Here is a 16846-nt window from a genome sequence, read left to right on the forward strand (position 1 = left end):
ACACTATGTGGCTGAGCCATGTTAATATATAGCTGTCAATCAATTCAGTGGGTAGGGAAACCATACTTCTATGTTGCAGTGGGCCTTAAAATTGCAGGGATTTTTATCCGATTTTAAAGAGACTTGTTGTTTTTATATAGTAAATTTTATATACATTATTTTCTTAGATTCCATTGCAATGTTTAGCTAATATAATGAGATTAGAAAACAAACTTTTATGCAGTGGATCTAAACTAAACTCACCTGACCTAAAAAAAAAAAGACTAATGCAAACAATCATTGACTCTTCTGCACCAAAACGGACCAACCTCACGAACACAAGCTCAATAAAGTATCCTAAACTTCAAAATATGAGTAAAAATAAGATTAATTACTAACATGTTGTCTTTGAACAAATCTATCTCAAAAATCCAGATATATGCTGCACCAGATATTTGCATTTGACAAAAACAGCCATACCGTTATTTGAGATGTTTGAAAACAGCAAGACCATTGCCCCATTTCAGAAAGGAGATTAAGTGAAAACTCAGTATGTACCCTGAAATGAGAGAAACTCTGGGTTTTCTGATTCAAAACGGCAGGTTTGTTAAACTCGAGTAGGCTGGGTAAGTCAAGCCTGTTTCTGAAAGAGAGGTAACTTTAACAATGTTATTGTACTCTGTGAACCTAACCTGGTTAGTTTCTGCCTGTCTCCACCCCTTTTTTTTTAAGATGAAGCGGTATTACTCACCTTAGCTTTACTTGCCCAACTGCAGTAACGTCACCCCTCTACTGTCATGGGGCTCTATTTTGACGATCCATGCACAAAGTACAAAGCGCAGGGCGCATTGTTTAAAAGGGTTGAGCTTATTTTCTTAATGAGTTATAGGTGTGTTTTGAGAATTAACCAATCAGAGTCTCATCTCCCATTCCCTTTAAGAGCCAGTTGCGTCGCTCCATAGCGCATTTGCTATTTACATGACGACTTTGTAAGTGAGAAAACTGAGCGTTTCACCAGCAAGAAAACAGTTAAACAGAACATCTGCAGAGCAAGAATGAGAGATAAGGCCTCTCATTATCTACTTTAACTTTCGCTCTTGTGGATGGTGAAACCTTGTACTCACAGACATCAATTAGCCTATAAATAATTATTTTTAATTGTTAAGCGCAAAGATTTGTTTTAAAACTATTTCTAAATTCAGTTCTAATCTCCAGCAAACGAATAAATGAACAATAATAATGAAGTGTGGTCAAAAACCTGAGTTATATCCAAATACACATGCTGTGCCCCATATGATCTATAACCTGACAGGTGGACAAATCTAAGCTTGTTTTTAATAAAACAAATATAAATATGGATATAATAAATAATACTGCTAATAATAATAACATAATACAAAAGCAAATAGTCATAAATAAACTAAAAAACCCTCCCGAGATGAAGAAGGCATGACAGTATGGTTTTTATATTTATGTTGGCTAAAAAATAATATTTTTTGTAATATTTTAATTCTTTATATTTATATTCTATATATATATCCTTATTATATCCTATATATATATATATATATATATATATATATATATATATATATATATATATATATATATATATATATATATATATATATTTTTTTTTTTTATTTTTTTTTTTTATAATTTTTCATATCTAAAGATATTTGCGTATTGCTCTACATCTTGTGTGTATTAAGCAGTGTGTAAGCGAGGCGCACAACTAACGCGCTCTGTGCTGGACGATAGACCGGCTTTGTTCTGGTCTACTGAAAAATCTATTATAGTTTCTCAAAATAGCAACGTGCTAGCAATGCACCTCAACACGCCTCCTTTTTTAGACCAGAACGCCTATGGGCGCACATATGACTGCAAATGCATTTGCTATTTAAACAGAATGGCGCAAAAGGTCAAAATGACTCTTGCGCCAAGCTGAAACTAGCAAACAACAATTGCGTCGTGCCTTGTGTTACATTGCGTCGGGTGTATGATAGGGCCCATAATCTTTAAAGGTTAATATAACATTATATTAATATAATATTATATTATAATTCTTTAGTTGATCAGCATATTCTAGTAACCCACAAGTGAGTGCAAATATACATGTTTTTAACATTGGTGCATTTTGTATTTAGATTGCATGGAATGATGTTTCACACCAGAACACATTCAGTGGTGATGAACTCTGGCAGGTAGGTTAATAATGAAGTCTCAGATAATTTTATTCAATTTTTTTTGTTTTGTTTACGATAATATTGTCAGGGTTCCTACGGGTCATGGAATTTTAAAATATCTATTCCAGAAATTAAAAGTCAGAGGTTTTTTACCATGTAATATTTTTGGACTTATTTTGGACTGTTTACCAAAATAATTTTTTTCTACACTATTTTTTTTTTTTTTTTTTTTTGCATGGTACTGTTTCACACCTGTTGTTATGGACAAGTTATTTTTCAGCTCTATTTTATTCTTTTCATGCTTATCAACTCGTATGCCCCTCAAGTTAAATACAGTCACAATATTGTACCTGTTAACCAAGGATAAGAGGCCAGGATAATATATACATTTTAAAAAATTTGTCTTCAAAATTACTCTGTGTTAAAAAGTACAGTGTTTACGGAAACCATTCAGACCCCCGTAAATATTTCACTCTGTTTCATTGCATTTGCTAAAATCATGTAAGTTCTTTTTTTTTTTCTTCATTAATGTACACACTGGACTCTATATTAACAGAAAACACAGAAATGTTGACATTTTTGCAGATTTAATAAAAAAAGAAAAACTGAAATATCCCATGGTCCTAAGTATTTAGACCCTATGCTCAGTATTTAGGAGAAGCACCCTTTTGATCAAGTACAGCCATAACAAAATAGAAAAGGATAATTTAACAGCCACATAAAACAGCAAGTAGTTATAAGACTGTAGACAGCAGACAGTAACTGTAAAACATCAAGCAGCTTTTTAGTCAGTGAAGGTCAAGCAATATCGATATTTAGCTTTAAAGTGGGAACACTGTATAATTTATTTTCTTTCTGTTTTTCAGACGGAGGTTGTATCTTCTGATGAAAGTCTGAAGGAGTTTGAGGGAGCAACTCTACGCTATGCCTCAATCAATCTCAGGTACAAGATGAATCAAAGGTTCCAATATACCCGTATCATCACATCACCCCTGTCCTGCAGCAGCTTCATTGGTTACGTGTTCAATTTCGAATTGATTTAAAAATCTTGATGTTAACATTCAAAGCCATCCACAATCTCGCCCCTCTATATTTGTTTGCCCTCATCCACAATTCTGTTTCTTCTTGCACCCTGCGATCTTGTTCCTCCCTCCACTTGTCTGTTCCCTCTGCTCGTCTAACGTCAACAGAGCATTTAACCGCTCTGCTCTGCGGCTTTGGAACTCACTACCACCTGCCATCAGAAACATTGACTCCCTCACACGCTTCAAATCAAGACTCAAAACCCAATTATTTAAGATGGCTTTTAATGCCTAAATAATTTTGTCTGCACTATTTGCTGTGTAATTTTTATTATTTCTCTTGTTGTTTTATTGCTCTTGTTTATTGTACGGTGTCCTTGAGTTGCCAGAAAGGTGCCTAATTATTATTATTATTATTATTATTATTATTATTATTATACATAAAGTTGAGTATTATTCAGTATTACCAAATTAAGTTTAACATTGCATTGACGTTATGCATTTGTTGACATTTATGTACCTATGGACGCTTCTGTTGCATTCTTATTCATTCTTTTTTAACTGAACCTGTAATTTTGGTTTTTGAGCAACAGGTGCACTGACTTTTTTTCTTCTTTTTTTCTTTTTTTCTATTACTTTTTTTTCTATTCAGTTTTTCTCAGACTGAGGAGGAAGAGGAACAGACTTGTTTCAGCAGTATTGAGGGTTCAAAGGTAAATGCATCGATGGCTGACCACATACACGACCTCGAAATGCTTGTTTTCTTCATGTTTGTGTTTTACAGTGTTTTGCAGTGCGTTCTCTGGGCTGGGTGGAAATAACAGAAGAGGAAATGGCTCCTGGCAGGAGTAGTGTTGCTGTTAATAACTGCATCCGACAGTTGTCCTACCAGAAACACAATCTAGATGACACAGCTGGCATCTGGGGTGAGGTATGTGCATCTACTTGAAATCATTTGAATTTCAAGAAAGGAAGTATCAAAGGAATGTTCAATTAGGATTGGTGGGTCCACCGTTGTCATTTGAAACTCTTCATTCATTTATTTTCTTGTCGGCTTAGTCCCTTAATAATCCAGGATTTTGAGTATCATCTATATGTTCTACAAACCTTGTACAAATAATATGATTGTATGACATTGTTTGCATTGTGTAGGGAAAGGAAATGTTGCTGGTGCTGGAAAATGAGATGCTGAATCTGTTTGAACCTCATGGACAAACACTGCTTCACTCACAGCCAATCGTTAGCATCCGTGTTTGGGGCGTCGGTCGTGATGATGGCAGGTGAGTCTGTGAGCATAATTAATAATTTGCCTACAATTTAACTTGATTTTTGCTTCATTTTTAATTGTAATGACAGCTGACGATATTCATATGATCGTAGACTGACAGATGCACAATGCTACACAAACTGAAGCATGTTTTGCTGTATTTAATTCAATCTTTTCTATGGTAACATCAATAGGCTGTTGAAAGATTGTTTTGTTGTGTAATTCAGATAATACTGCATTGCAATGTTTTAATATTTTCGTTCTGTCTGTTCTGCTGCATTCTGGATCCCAGGGAGAGGTAGAGTTGCTGTGTATATTATATTGTTTTTGTTTGCTCTTGTGTATTTTTACAATGCTAATTTGTTGATGCAAACTGCATTTGAGATTGTCTTTAAATTTGTATTTCATAAAAAGTAACTATATAAATTCCGCCTTATTCTTACATTTTTCACATTATTCTTTACATTTACTTTCATAATAAAATATTATTTTTATTTAATTTTTTATTTTTAGTTGGAGCATTTGGTCTCAGCTCATTCAACATTGACTTAAATGTTGTAACTTTCTGTGATGATAATCTTATTGATTGAAAATATCAGGACCACCCAGTGAGGGATTGCTTTACTGACATTTTAGAGTTTGTACTATTTCAGACATATTTCTCTATAGGAATATTCGTCTTCCTTGTTTTTGCAGCATTTTGTTTCAGAGAATGGATTTAAGTAGTTTTTTTTAATGTACAGTAACACAATAATTTATGTATTTTTCTTTTAATAAACCAAATTTAGAAGACACAAAATTCCACTTAACATCACAAATAGGTGGACTAAGGCTTTGTTTACACTAATACGTTTTAGTTTTAAAGTGCCGTTTTAGAATAAAAAAAGACCCGCGTCCACACTAGCGTTTCACCCAGCGTTTCTCAACAACTCTTCGTCCAGACTACACTGCTGAAACGTCACGTGACCACACACACACTCTTTCATGCGATGCAGCGTATGTGTCTGAGCTCCCGGCAGTCATGTTGGATTCTGATTTCTTGCCAGTGCATTGTGATTTATTACATGTTTTTATACATTATGTCATGAAGAAAGCAAACATACAAATGATTAAGGCATAATTTTTGCTTGTTCTGGCTAATGATTCTCTGGTTACCTCTTATAATATACAGGTTCATAATGTTCAAGTGGATTTGTAAAAGAGAACATCTTTAAGTACACCACAGGTCAAAATTATGGGGTTATTTATTTTCTATTTTTTCGTTATTATCAATTTTGTTTAATAATTTAAATAAAATTGTTTTGTTCATTAAAGCTGCATTTATTAATCATAAAGTTAAATGTATTTATTAAATATTTATTTATTACTGTATGTAGCTTCAAATGAAATTATTATTCCTGTCATTATGTTTATAACTATTACTATTAATAATAAAAATATTAATAAAATACCAATCATGATAATAATTATTCATATTATGAATTCATATTATGATTTCTGAAAGATCATGTGACTCTGAGGACTAGAGTAATGATGCTGAAAATTTACCTTTAAATCACTGAAATAAATAAAAATATATTAAAATAAATTATAAACTACTTTTGAACACTTATTTTATAGTGCAATAACGATTTTTTTTTTTTTTTACACTTTTTACTGTGTTCTTGATTAAATAAATTCAGCCTTGATGAGCAGGATAAGCTTATTTTTAAACATTTAAAAGTCCTCCTGACCCCACACTTTTAACCGGTATATGTGGTCATAGGTGTATGTGACCGATATAGTATTTCTTTGTGTTTTTCTCTATAGAAAATCTTTCTATGATGGAGTCATAAACAATATATTATCGAAATGTCAGTGAAGCATCACCTCTGGGAGCATTGCTAGTGCAGTAAACTTTTAAGACTTTTTTTTACACCAAAGGGTGTTCTAGCAGTGTCAGCTATAAGGCAGTGTTTTGTTCCCCACTCCGGGAATACATATCACATACTTCAATAAGTCCTTTATCGGAAGTTGCTGTTGGTGTGCAGATACATTGGGCTGACATCGATCTCTTTATTTGGCTGTTTTCTTTTATTGCAGGGACTTTGCATATGTGGCCAGGGACAAGTTAACACATGTGCTCAAGTGTCATGTATTTCGATGTGACACCCCGGCAAAAAACATCGCCACAAGCATGCATGAGATCTGCTCTAAGGTAAGTTATCTTTTAATATTTACACTATAATATGTAGGATTGGTTTAATCTCCATTTCAGACATTTATAAGAAGAATTAACACTTGAAATGGATCAGAAAACATAGTGAATATGTGGTGATTGATAGTAGGGGTTTTGTAGTTGACAAGCAGATGCTTATATTCAAAATGACTTCTTAATGAAAATAAAAAAGCACTTCTAACCACCAGAGAACAGCAATGTATAAATGCCATGACAAGTCTATGTTAGATAGAATTTAATTTAATATAGTTTTTTTATTATTATTACAAACGCTTAAGGCCATTGAGGCCACATTGTCTAAAATACAGATTGAAAATATGTGTTTTTAGTAGGGTTTTAGAGTCGTAAACAGACAGAGATGATTTATTTCTAAGTGAAAGGGGTATTGTGTTCAGTGTTGGGGAGGTTACTTTGGAAATGTAATAGATTACAGATTACAAATTACCCTATTTAAAATGTAATAAGTTACACTACTTTTCGATTACTTTATAAAAGTAAAGTAACTAATTACATTTGATTACTTTTTGATTACTTTTAAGTTTCGAATGGACATTTTCAACTAAATAATTTTCAAACATTTATAATGAAGACATGTTCCCCCCGGGATTTATGCCTGTGGGTGCGCCGCAAATCAAAAGCATCAGAATAGCAACGATTTAATAAATGGCCTTAGCAGAAGGCCTCGTGTATATCAAAAACAGGCAAAGCAACTGATTAATATTCCCAGGTTTTTAAAGAGAATTTATAGATGTAACCCATTTGTATTCTTAAACATTTTCACAAGTAACTGTAATGTAGTTACACATTTTTCTCAGTAACTGTAACGAATTACTGTTACTTTTATTTTGTAATTAAATTACGTAATGCTGTTACATGTAACTAGTTACTCCCCAACAATGAGTGTGTTACATAACTTGAGGGGGGTATTAACACAAAAGCTTTGCTGCTGATTTTTGAACCTACTGCAACCAGTTTTTTTAGGCAGACCAAAAAAGCAGCATTGCAATAGTCCATGCACGAATCCAGCCCCATCTGCATTGAGATTTCAGCCACAGCAAGAGTTAGAGAGAATTGAAGATGTGTGATATTTTGAAGAGAAAAAAAAAAGTTTTAACAGTAGAAGATATATGAGGGGCAAAATTACAGACAGATCATCAAGGCTTAATGTAAAGCCTGTCCATGTCAAAGGATGGGTCCATTTATTTGACAAAGATAGTAGAGCCACATACCAATATTTCAGTTTTGTTTTTGTTTGTGTTAGCCACAAACCTTATTTAAGTTATAACCGATTTAACTGAAATTCCATTAAAAAACCTATTGACTTTGGGACGAGGGAACCAGAACTGCTAACTCTGGTTTTTGCATACAAATTGACGTCAAGTTCCTTCACTCCATTTTGATGGCCAGATGGAAGTTAAAATATGCAAGTTAGCTACAGTTACTACTGAGTATGCAATTGTTGATGTGCTTATGTGGTCTATATTACTCCAGATTATGGCTCAGAGGAAGTCATCAAGCAGACTAAACTCTGACCCCTCAAGACTAAGAGACATCCCTTTTCAAGGTAAGATCCAAAGACAAATTATGATGTACTCTTTTGCATTGTACTACTATGAATGACCTTAAGCTTTTGTCCTCCAGAGTTCCCAGTTCCCAAGAATGAGCTGGTCCAACGATTCCAAGTGCGATATTTGGGTCGTGTGCAAGTGACAAAGCCAGTTGGTAAGAAGTTCTCTTATCTTAGGCCCCGTTTACACTGGTGCGTTTTAGAATGAAAACGATCCCCATCCACTCTAGCGTTTCACCCAGCGTTTCTGAACAGCTCTCCGTCTACGTCAAAACGCTGAAAACGCACATCATGTGACCACACACACACACACACACACACACACACACACTGGCATGCGCTGCAGCAAATCTACCCAGATGAGAGCTGTGCTCAGTGTTCATCGAGGATCTCCAGCTGAATCTAATCTCACTATATTTGTTAAACGTGATATTTAATTCATCTTGTTGTCTATATCTAATGACATATTTCCCGAGTTTTGTCTTTTGAATCTATTACTTGTTCTCGGGTAACTTGTTTTGGGTGATCGCAAAGATAATAATTAATGAAACCACGTACATTCTGTATATTGACTGATTGCTTGCCTTTATTTCCTATAATGTATAAACTTATTGTACGCTATAGTGTAATAATGATATTCAGCAAAACAGACGGTATGTTTCGTATTTTCACTCAAAATGAATGAAGAGGAGGCAGTAATGTTATAGGCTTCGTTTTGTTATAAATACATATGCAGTGAAGATGACGCTCGTATATGCTGCACAATGCCTCAACAATTCTGCTGTCTGTTAATATCAAAGTTGTTAATATCAAAATGAAAATAGCAGTTCCTTATATCATGTTTTCATTTTACTATTAAGATATAGTGAAACAATGTAGCCAGGATGATGTGAGTAAGGTTATAAAGTACACTGTTCCCTTTGAAGATTTAACTGACATGTTCTCAGGAGTCTGTTTGCCTTATCAAACTTGCAAAGTCTGAACTTACAAGAGAAGGATGCAGGACTGAACTGTGTGCAACGTTAGGCTACTTAATATTGAGAAAAAGCCCCAATCAGAAGGCGAATGTCGGCAGCCGCACCTCCGTTTTGAGATGTCTCCGTTTTACCCCATCCACACTCAGACGGAGCAGCAGCGTTTTACATTTAGTCATTTAGCAGACACATTTATTCAAAGCGACTTACAAATGAGGACAAGGAAGCAATTTACACAACTATAAGAGCAACAATGAATAAGTGCTGTAGGCAAGTTTCAGGTATGTAAAGTGTAATAAGCAAAACATTAGTAAATTTTTTTATTTATTTATTTTTTGTAGTACAGTGAGCGGTAGAACCAGAGAGGCAATTGCAGATTAGGAAGGAAAGTGGAGACTAAATAGTTGAGTTTTTAGCGAGTGACTCTGCCGTTCCGATGCAGTTAGGGAGTTCATTCCACCAACTGGGCAGATTGAATGCGAGAGTTCGGGAAAGTGATTTCTTCCCTCTTTGGGATGGAACCACGAGGCGACATTCATTCACAGAACGCAAGTTTCTGGAGGGCACATAGATCTACAGAAGTGAGAGCAGATAAGGAGCAAAGCCAGAAATTGCTTCGTAAGCAAACATCAGAGCTTTGAATTTGATGCGAGCAGCAATTGGCAGCCAGTGCAAACAGATGAGTAGCGGAGTGACATGTGCTCTTTTAGGTTCATTAAAGGCCACTCGTGCTGCTGCATTTTGAAGCAGCTGAAGAGGTTTGATAGAGTTAGCTGGAAGCCCGGCTAGTAGAGAGTTGCAATAGACCAGTCTGGAGAGAACAAGAGCTTGAACAAGGAGTTGAGCTGCATGTTCAGATAGGAAGGGTCGGACCTTTCTAATGTTTTAGTATGAAAACGGCCTCTTCAGCGTTTCCAAAACGCTCCATTTTCGGCGCTCGAAAACTCCGGCGTAGTGTGAACGGGTGGCGTAACCGTAGCAAAACTTCTGCGTTTTCAAACAAAAATGCATTAGTGTAAACGGGGCCTTAAATGCCTTACTCTCCTGCATTTTCCCCTCAGTTGTCCCCAATTGTTACCTTTACTTGTGTTCCATTGTATGCCATTTATCTGTGACTGCTTAAAATACCTGTTTATATTTTTAACTGAAAGTTAGTTCTCTGAAATAAGCTTGTCGTGTTGGTTTTGTTATTTGAAGGGATGGAAGTTATTAATGTAGCACTGGAGACTGCCCTGAACAAAGACAAGGAGGATTGGACACCTGTGACTGTAAACGTGGCCTCTGCTACGCTTACTGTTCTAACATCTGAGGTCAAGTTTTTTTTTTTTTACACTTAAGTATTATTAACTTGAATACCCAATTCTTGATTTTAAATGTCTGCTTAGCTTTGTTAATTGCACTGAAGTTCTATCTTTTTTTCGCAAACAGACAGAGGAAGTTCTCTCTGAGTGTCGTGTGCGTTTCCTGTCATTTATGGGAGTCGGGAAAGACGTTCACACCTTTGCGTTCATCATGGCAGAGGGACCTGGAGACTTTATATGTCACATGTTCTGGTGTGATCCAAATGCAGCCAGTCTAAGTGAGGCCGTACAGGCTGCCTGCATGGTGAGCAAGGAATACCTAGTACATTCTTTACATACTTGCCCATTACTATACTATACAATTAAATGAAGTTGCCCCAGATGTGGATGAGACTGAAATATTCACGTGCTGCTTGTAAAACTAGCATTACATTTTTAGTTCAAGCAGCTGTAAAACTGTTGTTAGAGGAATGAGTATCATGCAGGTGGAACACAAAATAAGATGAATAAATTGTTTATGCTTTTCATACAATGATACTATAGTTTCACAATACTTTGAGCTAAATATTTCCACAAAAAAGCACTGTAACACTATTTTGACATTAGCCCTTTTCATACCAGCAATGAACGGAACGGAACGCGCGTCAAGCGCGAGTGATTTACATGTTAAGTCAATGCAAACGCGCGAATAGACATCCTGTGGCGCGATACGAGCGAATGGCACGGCACGAATGACGAGAATTGCGCGGTGCGCATGGCGCGAATGGCGTGGCGCGAATTGAGCGTTTTGCGCGTTTGACACGCTTAATGCACGTTTCGCACGAATCACTCGAGTTCGAAAATCTGAACTTCAGCGGAAATTCGTGCCGCGTTAACCAATCAGGAGCTTGCTCTTGTGGGGGCGTGATTGTGACGAATCGCCTGTTGTCGGTGTCCCAGGGGAAATCCCCCAGCAGACACCGACAAGAAGTTCATCAAACTGTACTGGGCTCAGTCAGAAGCACTGCTGAAAACCTCCATCAGCCAGGTTCAGTTTCTGTAGGAGTCTATGAGCTTAAAGAGCTGGATGCACCTCTGAAAGCATGTAGTGGACTCAGACACGGCCCTAAACGTATCGACGCTGTTTATCATCCTTCATAAAGCACATAAACACTGTTATTTTCATCATAAAATCCATGTTAGCCCTTTAGCTATGAAGCTAGAGTGACGAGGCAGACAGAAGCCCTGCCCATCATGTGAATCCTGGTCTGTTCTGAAGTGAATTTGACACGCGAATAAAGCGGGGTTTGAAGCGCGAATAAAGCGAGTAACCTCAATTGTTTACGCGACTATTTACGCGTGAATATCGCGATTTATCCGCGCGTTCCGCGTCTGGTTTGAACACAGCATTAGAAAGGTCTGTATGTGTGAACAGGCCCTTTTTGAAAATACCAGTAAATTCGTTCCGGCTATTTAGATAGAGAAGTTGTAATGTTACTGGTAATTTGCTGGAATGCTGCGCTGTGTAAACCCAAAAGGAAGATTGCGCAAAAAATGAGTCAATATGGCGAATGAAGCCTCGCCTACTAGTACAGGAGCCAATCACCGATCGCTTTAGACTGATATTACTCTGGGCAAAGAGCTTAGAATGATCAAGAGGCAACACTCAATCCGCTTGTTAAGTGTGACATCACGCGAAGCGGCTTCCGGGTCCAAGCGCTCTATTCAATTGAATGGGGAGACTCATGAAATGGTAATAATAAACGTTTACTAAGTGATTTAATGCTTTCGAAAATCACGATCACAGTATATATGTCCATGCCTAATATCCGATGGCCAGAAAGTTATTAATATTTTTATACATTGTTAAATTTTTGGTGTTTGTTATGCAGCAAGCCCAGAGATTGTTGTGTACACTATTATTTTTTATAAAATTAACTTTAATGTGTGATAGGAATAAAACGTGATCATAAACGATTGATTTCTTCACTCAAATGAATGGCGGCTTGGACCCGGAAACAGTATTACATACGTCACAAACACGTCACCACTTAACAAGTGGATAGAACGTTACATTGCAACTGCAGCGCCCAGCAACAGCCCCGGATTCCGCCATTTTGGAGTGAAAGCAATCGGCTGTCCATTGGATCTTGCTGTCGCCATGTCAAGCAGCTGCTTTGTTTTTTATTTATTTATTTGTTAAAAAAGCGCAATAAAGCTGAGATACAACCTAAAAGATGACAATACAACACTTACTATCACAATCATCAGGACTTTTATTAGTTTATTTTACAGACTTATAATATGCTGTAGTTCTATTGGAGCTTTCATTCCAAAATGGCCACCGCGCCATCTAGCGGCTGTTTCCCGAATTGCACTAGAGTGTCGCCTCTTGGTGATTCTATGCTCTTTGCTCTGGGTGAGGGGCTCGGACCAGACATGAGTTTCTGCAGATTTTGTGTGATTTGGACGTTTAGAAATGAACTAGAGACACAGTTGTTATTTAATTTTATTGGTGATTGCTAATGTGAAAATCAATGCTAAGCTTGGCAAGCAGTTGGTGAGCAAGCAGTTGGTTGGCAAGCAGAGAATTTGGTGTTTTCCCATTCAGACAGAATGCCTAAGCGTGCCCGAGAGGTGTTTCAAAGATGGCTGCCAATGAAATAACTTGCCTTAAAGGGACTTTGACTTTCGCCAATCAGAACATTCAGACACATTCACATCCACGCAGTTTATTAAGATAAAAGCCTTTGAGTATTTTTCCAGACACATTTAGCTGCTAGATGTTGGTCAGAAAACGTTTCTATGTTCCTTCTTAATGCCAACTGTGTAAATAATTATCTATAAGATGCTTATGATTAGCCGTTGTTGTTTACTTTCAAGCTCTGCTTCCTTCAGTTGCGTGATGCGTTGTGCTTGCACGTGAGGCAGCTGGTGAGCACCAGCACGCACACATATCATGTACATCTCAAACTGCGAAAGTGTTTCTCTATATGTTTTATCCTTTAATAATTTTTAATTTTTACTTATCCATCCACAGAGTTTGTAATGTAGTCAAATGTTTACAAATACAAGTGCAGAGAGGTCGTTTCTGATAAATGATGTCAGAATTTACTGGTATTTCGGAGTAAACTTGTAAATGGTCTTTTCCGGAAAAATTCCATAACGTTCTCGCCTGTGTGAACAGCGCTTTTTGAAATTTACTGGTCATTCCGGAAATTTTTCGAATATTTACTGGTATTACTGTGTGAAAGGTGCTATTGTCTGTATAACTTATTTGATTTCCAAATCTTAACTCATCCACAGACCATCACATGATATGTGACTTTTTAAATTATATTTAACAAATAATAATAATACTTATCATAATAAGTTGGTTGTGGTGAAATGCGGGTCCTTGGTTTTTATTTATTTTAAATAGTGTAAGTCAGTGGTAACCAACGCTGTGAGAGTTCAAATATACTGCAGGAATTTTAAACATTTGTTCATTAGACTGATCATATGGTGAATGCTAGGTACTGATTTCTTTTGTCTTTGCCATGATGACAGTACATCATATTTTTCTACTTGTTATGCAAGACACTAGTATTCAGTCGAAAGTGCAGTTTAAATCATAATGCTAAGTAGGTAAAGTTATCGCACAAGGGTGGTTTCTTTGTAGACAATGGGAAAAATAAAAAGAGCCCCTATTATGGGATTTTAAAAATGACCTTCCATGTAGTGTGTAACACAGCTCTAAGTGAAGTGAAATATCCAGCTAAGGCCTAAATCTGAAAGTGCACAGTGTTTAAAACTATTGATTGAGTTATAAAAGAGTCGACTCGTATTGCTTTAAAGGAATCGTCTTAATAACGAGTCTTTAGCCGATTAAGCATGATGTTGATACAAAACTAATTTGTGTGCTCAAACCTGGGAAAATTGAAACCTGCGGCCGCACCCACAAACACTGTAGCAGATCCCGGTTGAATCAAGTCATGAAAACGCTGTGCTGAGGGAAAAGTTCGTGTTTTTTCCTCTACCCAAAGATGAAACTGTGAAGAGTCAGTGGTTGAGGTTTATTTTTGCAAAAATATTTCAGCATTATTAACCCAGCCTTGTGCTGTGTTCCCTGGAATCTATACGCTTACAACCGGGGATTCGTCTGCCATTTGTTTAAGGAAAAGACTTGATGTATGGGACTTTTGATTTAAATTATGGGAGTTTTCCGGGATAAATGACTAAACGGAAGGGTGACGGGAGATGGGTCTGAAATACGGGAGACTCCCGGGAAAAACAGGAGAGTTGGCCGGTATGCTCACACACACCTGGTGGGCATTTTCCTCTGTCTCGCACTAGACGCAGTCGACCAGTCGCAACAGGCTGTAAACAGTCCAATTGGCGCAGATTAGCTTTACGCTAAGGAGGGGTTTGGGAACAAATGAATCTCTGAACAATTCCTTTTGGAGTCGCTGGAATAATTAGGTAAAAATAAATGCAGATTATAAGGCAATGAAAGAGTTTTTTGACCTTGCATGCATGTCAGCTAGTTGTCGGAGACCCTTAAAACCAAAATATACCCTTTTTAATGTTTAATAGGGGCTCTTTAAATTTGTTAAAACTGCTTTTTTCCATTCAAACTAAAATGAATTAGGCTGTCTCCAGAAGAAAAAATATAGCAAATGCAGTGACTTCTTTGCTCCAAGTAAACTTCACCTGTGAAATTTCACAGGAGTGTTTACAATTTTGACTTCAGCTGTATGTTAAGAGCACTCCTACAAACCTACTGTAGTTGTTTGTGATGCTATTTTTCAAAGATGTCTCGAGTCTAAATGCCATCTTCCGTAATTCACAGCTAAGGTATCAGAAGTGTTTGGATGCTCGTCCTCCCATCAGTGGCAGCTCTTGTCTGCCAGGCCCACCTGCCGATTCTGTGGCACGCAGAGTTGGCTCAAGCGTGAAGAAGGGTGTTCAGAGTCTGCTGGGTAGCTTCAAGAGATCTGGATCCCAGACCCCCTAAAAAGGGTAACACTCCCTCATCGGCGCTCAGTGCAAATATGTATTTCTTCCTTGTGTGTGTTTTATGGGCCTGAAAGTAGAGGGGTGTTTTAGAAGGTCGTGCTATTTCAGCGGTCATCTTGCAGTTATCACAAATTGACCAAGAGGACACAAATTGTTCCTATATATTTCCCTATTGTACACTACATTTCCTCCCACATGTTTGTTAGTAGATGTACTGTAAAAGTGATTTGACACCACATATGAATGTAACTTCAGATTACAGATTGGCTTTACAATGTTATGTGGACTACACTCCCTAAGGACACTAAATATTGTGCATGCTTTCCCAAAACACTAACATTAGTTTATATGCTATATGATGTGCTTATTTATTATTTGTTGTTCTTCCTCTTACTCTGATTGCCAACTAATTCTGACTGTTCTTGCAAACTTTGGTTGCTTGTTCAAACGCAACATACTGAACCATCAACTGAAAACAAATCCAGAACTCGTAATGCGACCCTAAATTGAAATTGTTCCCATATTGCATTTTTTTTTTCAGTGGAACACATTTGTAGTTCATTCATGGTCAGTGTATCTTTTGGTCATTTGGATTTTCATTTTAGGAACAGATATTGGAAAAAACAAAAACAACAAAAACAAGCCATTATTTGATTTTTGTTTTAAAATTAAAAAACGAAAATTAAAATTCAATGCATTTTTTAATGTATTTTTATTTATACATTGTGAAACATTACAAAAATATACTAAAACATAAACATGTAACAATAAGCAAATACACTAAAGAGTATTTTGAGCAAATAATAATAATAATAAAAATAAATAAATAAATAAATAATAATAAATAAATAAAAAATAATTATAAAAATAAATAGATAAATAAATAAAAAACAACAACACTAGTACAATCTTATATACAGAAAAAACAAGTCTACAATGTGTTGACCAGAAATAGTTTCCCGTAAAAGCTGGGCATTAGGGGGTGGGGACTCGATCAGAAGGAGCAAGGTCAAGCTGAAGAGTTTGGATATATTTGCGAAGGGGTTCCCACAATTTAATAAAAATAGTGCTAGTTCGATGAAGAGAGTAACTCATTTCTTCTAATTTGATAAAATAAAGAACATTTCTTATTCAACAAGTGTGAGAAGGAGGGTGAGGGCTCTTCCAGTTCAGAAGAATTAATCGCCTAGCCAGAAGGGTTAAGAAGGCTACAAAGTCTACAAAATGAGAGGGTAGAGTGTGGTCGGGCAGAAGAACACCAAATAAACCAATAATTGGACATAGTGGGATATCAACAGTGGTAATAGCTGATAGCGAGAGAAATATTTGTCTCCAAAAAGAAAGCAGGGAAGGAC

At 36.5% G+C, this 16846-nt stretch overlaps 2 protein-coding genes across 5 annotated transcripts in view; both read left to right on the forward strand.

Moving 5' to 3' along the window:
• The window catches only part of apba1b (amyloid beta (A4) precursor protein-binding, family A, member 1b), a 219446-nt gene extending 206123 nt beyond the window's left edge, over positions 1–13323 (forward strand). The window contains exon 5 of the transcript XR_012386186.1: positions 13196–13323. The gene's annotated coding sequence lies outside the window, so the exon portion shown is untranslated. The remainder of the gene's footprint in view (positions 1–13195) is intronic.
• apbb1 (amyloid beta (A4) precursor protein-binding, family B, member 1 (Fe65)) overlaps positions 1–16184 on the forward strand; it is a 31121-nt gene extending 14937 nt beyond the window's left edge. The window contains exons 4-14 of one of the 4 annotated variants that reach the window (XR_012386187.1): positions 2127–2183; positions 3032–3108; positions 3840–3900; positions 3972–4118; positions 4340–4475; positions 6537–6651; positions 8164–8236; positions 8314–8394; positions 10411–10523; positions 10642–10818; positions 15325–16184. Coding sequence is in view for 2 of the 4 variants with exons in the window: in XM_003199317.7 (XP_003199365.2) it covers positions 2127–2183; positions 3032–3108; positions 3840–3900; positions 3972–4118; positions 4340–4467; positions 6537–6651; positions 8164–8236; positions 8314–8394; positions 10411–10523; positions 10642–10818; positions 15325–15489 (1194 nt within the window). In the remaining 2 variants the exon portion in view is untranslated. The remainder of the gene's footprint in view (positions 1–2126; positions 2184–3031; positions 3109–3839; positions 3901–3971; positions 4119–4339; positions 4476–6536; positions 6652–8163; positions 8237–8313; positions 8395–10410; positions 10524–10641; positions 10819–15324) is intronic. The other 3 variants (XM_003199317.7, XR_012386188.1, XM_068223930.2) reach the window with 3 other exon arrangements.
• Positions 16185–16846: the final 662 nt, after the last annotated feature.

This window comes from Danio rerio, chromosome 10 (genome assembly GCF_049306965.1).
Source record: "Danio rerio strain Tuebingen ecotype United States chromosome 10, GRCz12tu, whole genome shotgun sequence".
NCBI lineage: Eukaryota > Metazoa > Chordata > Actinopteri > Cypriniformes > Danionidae > Danio > Danio rerio.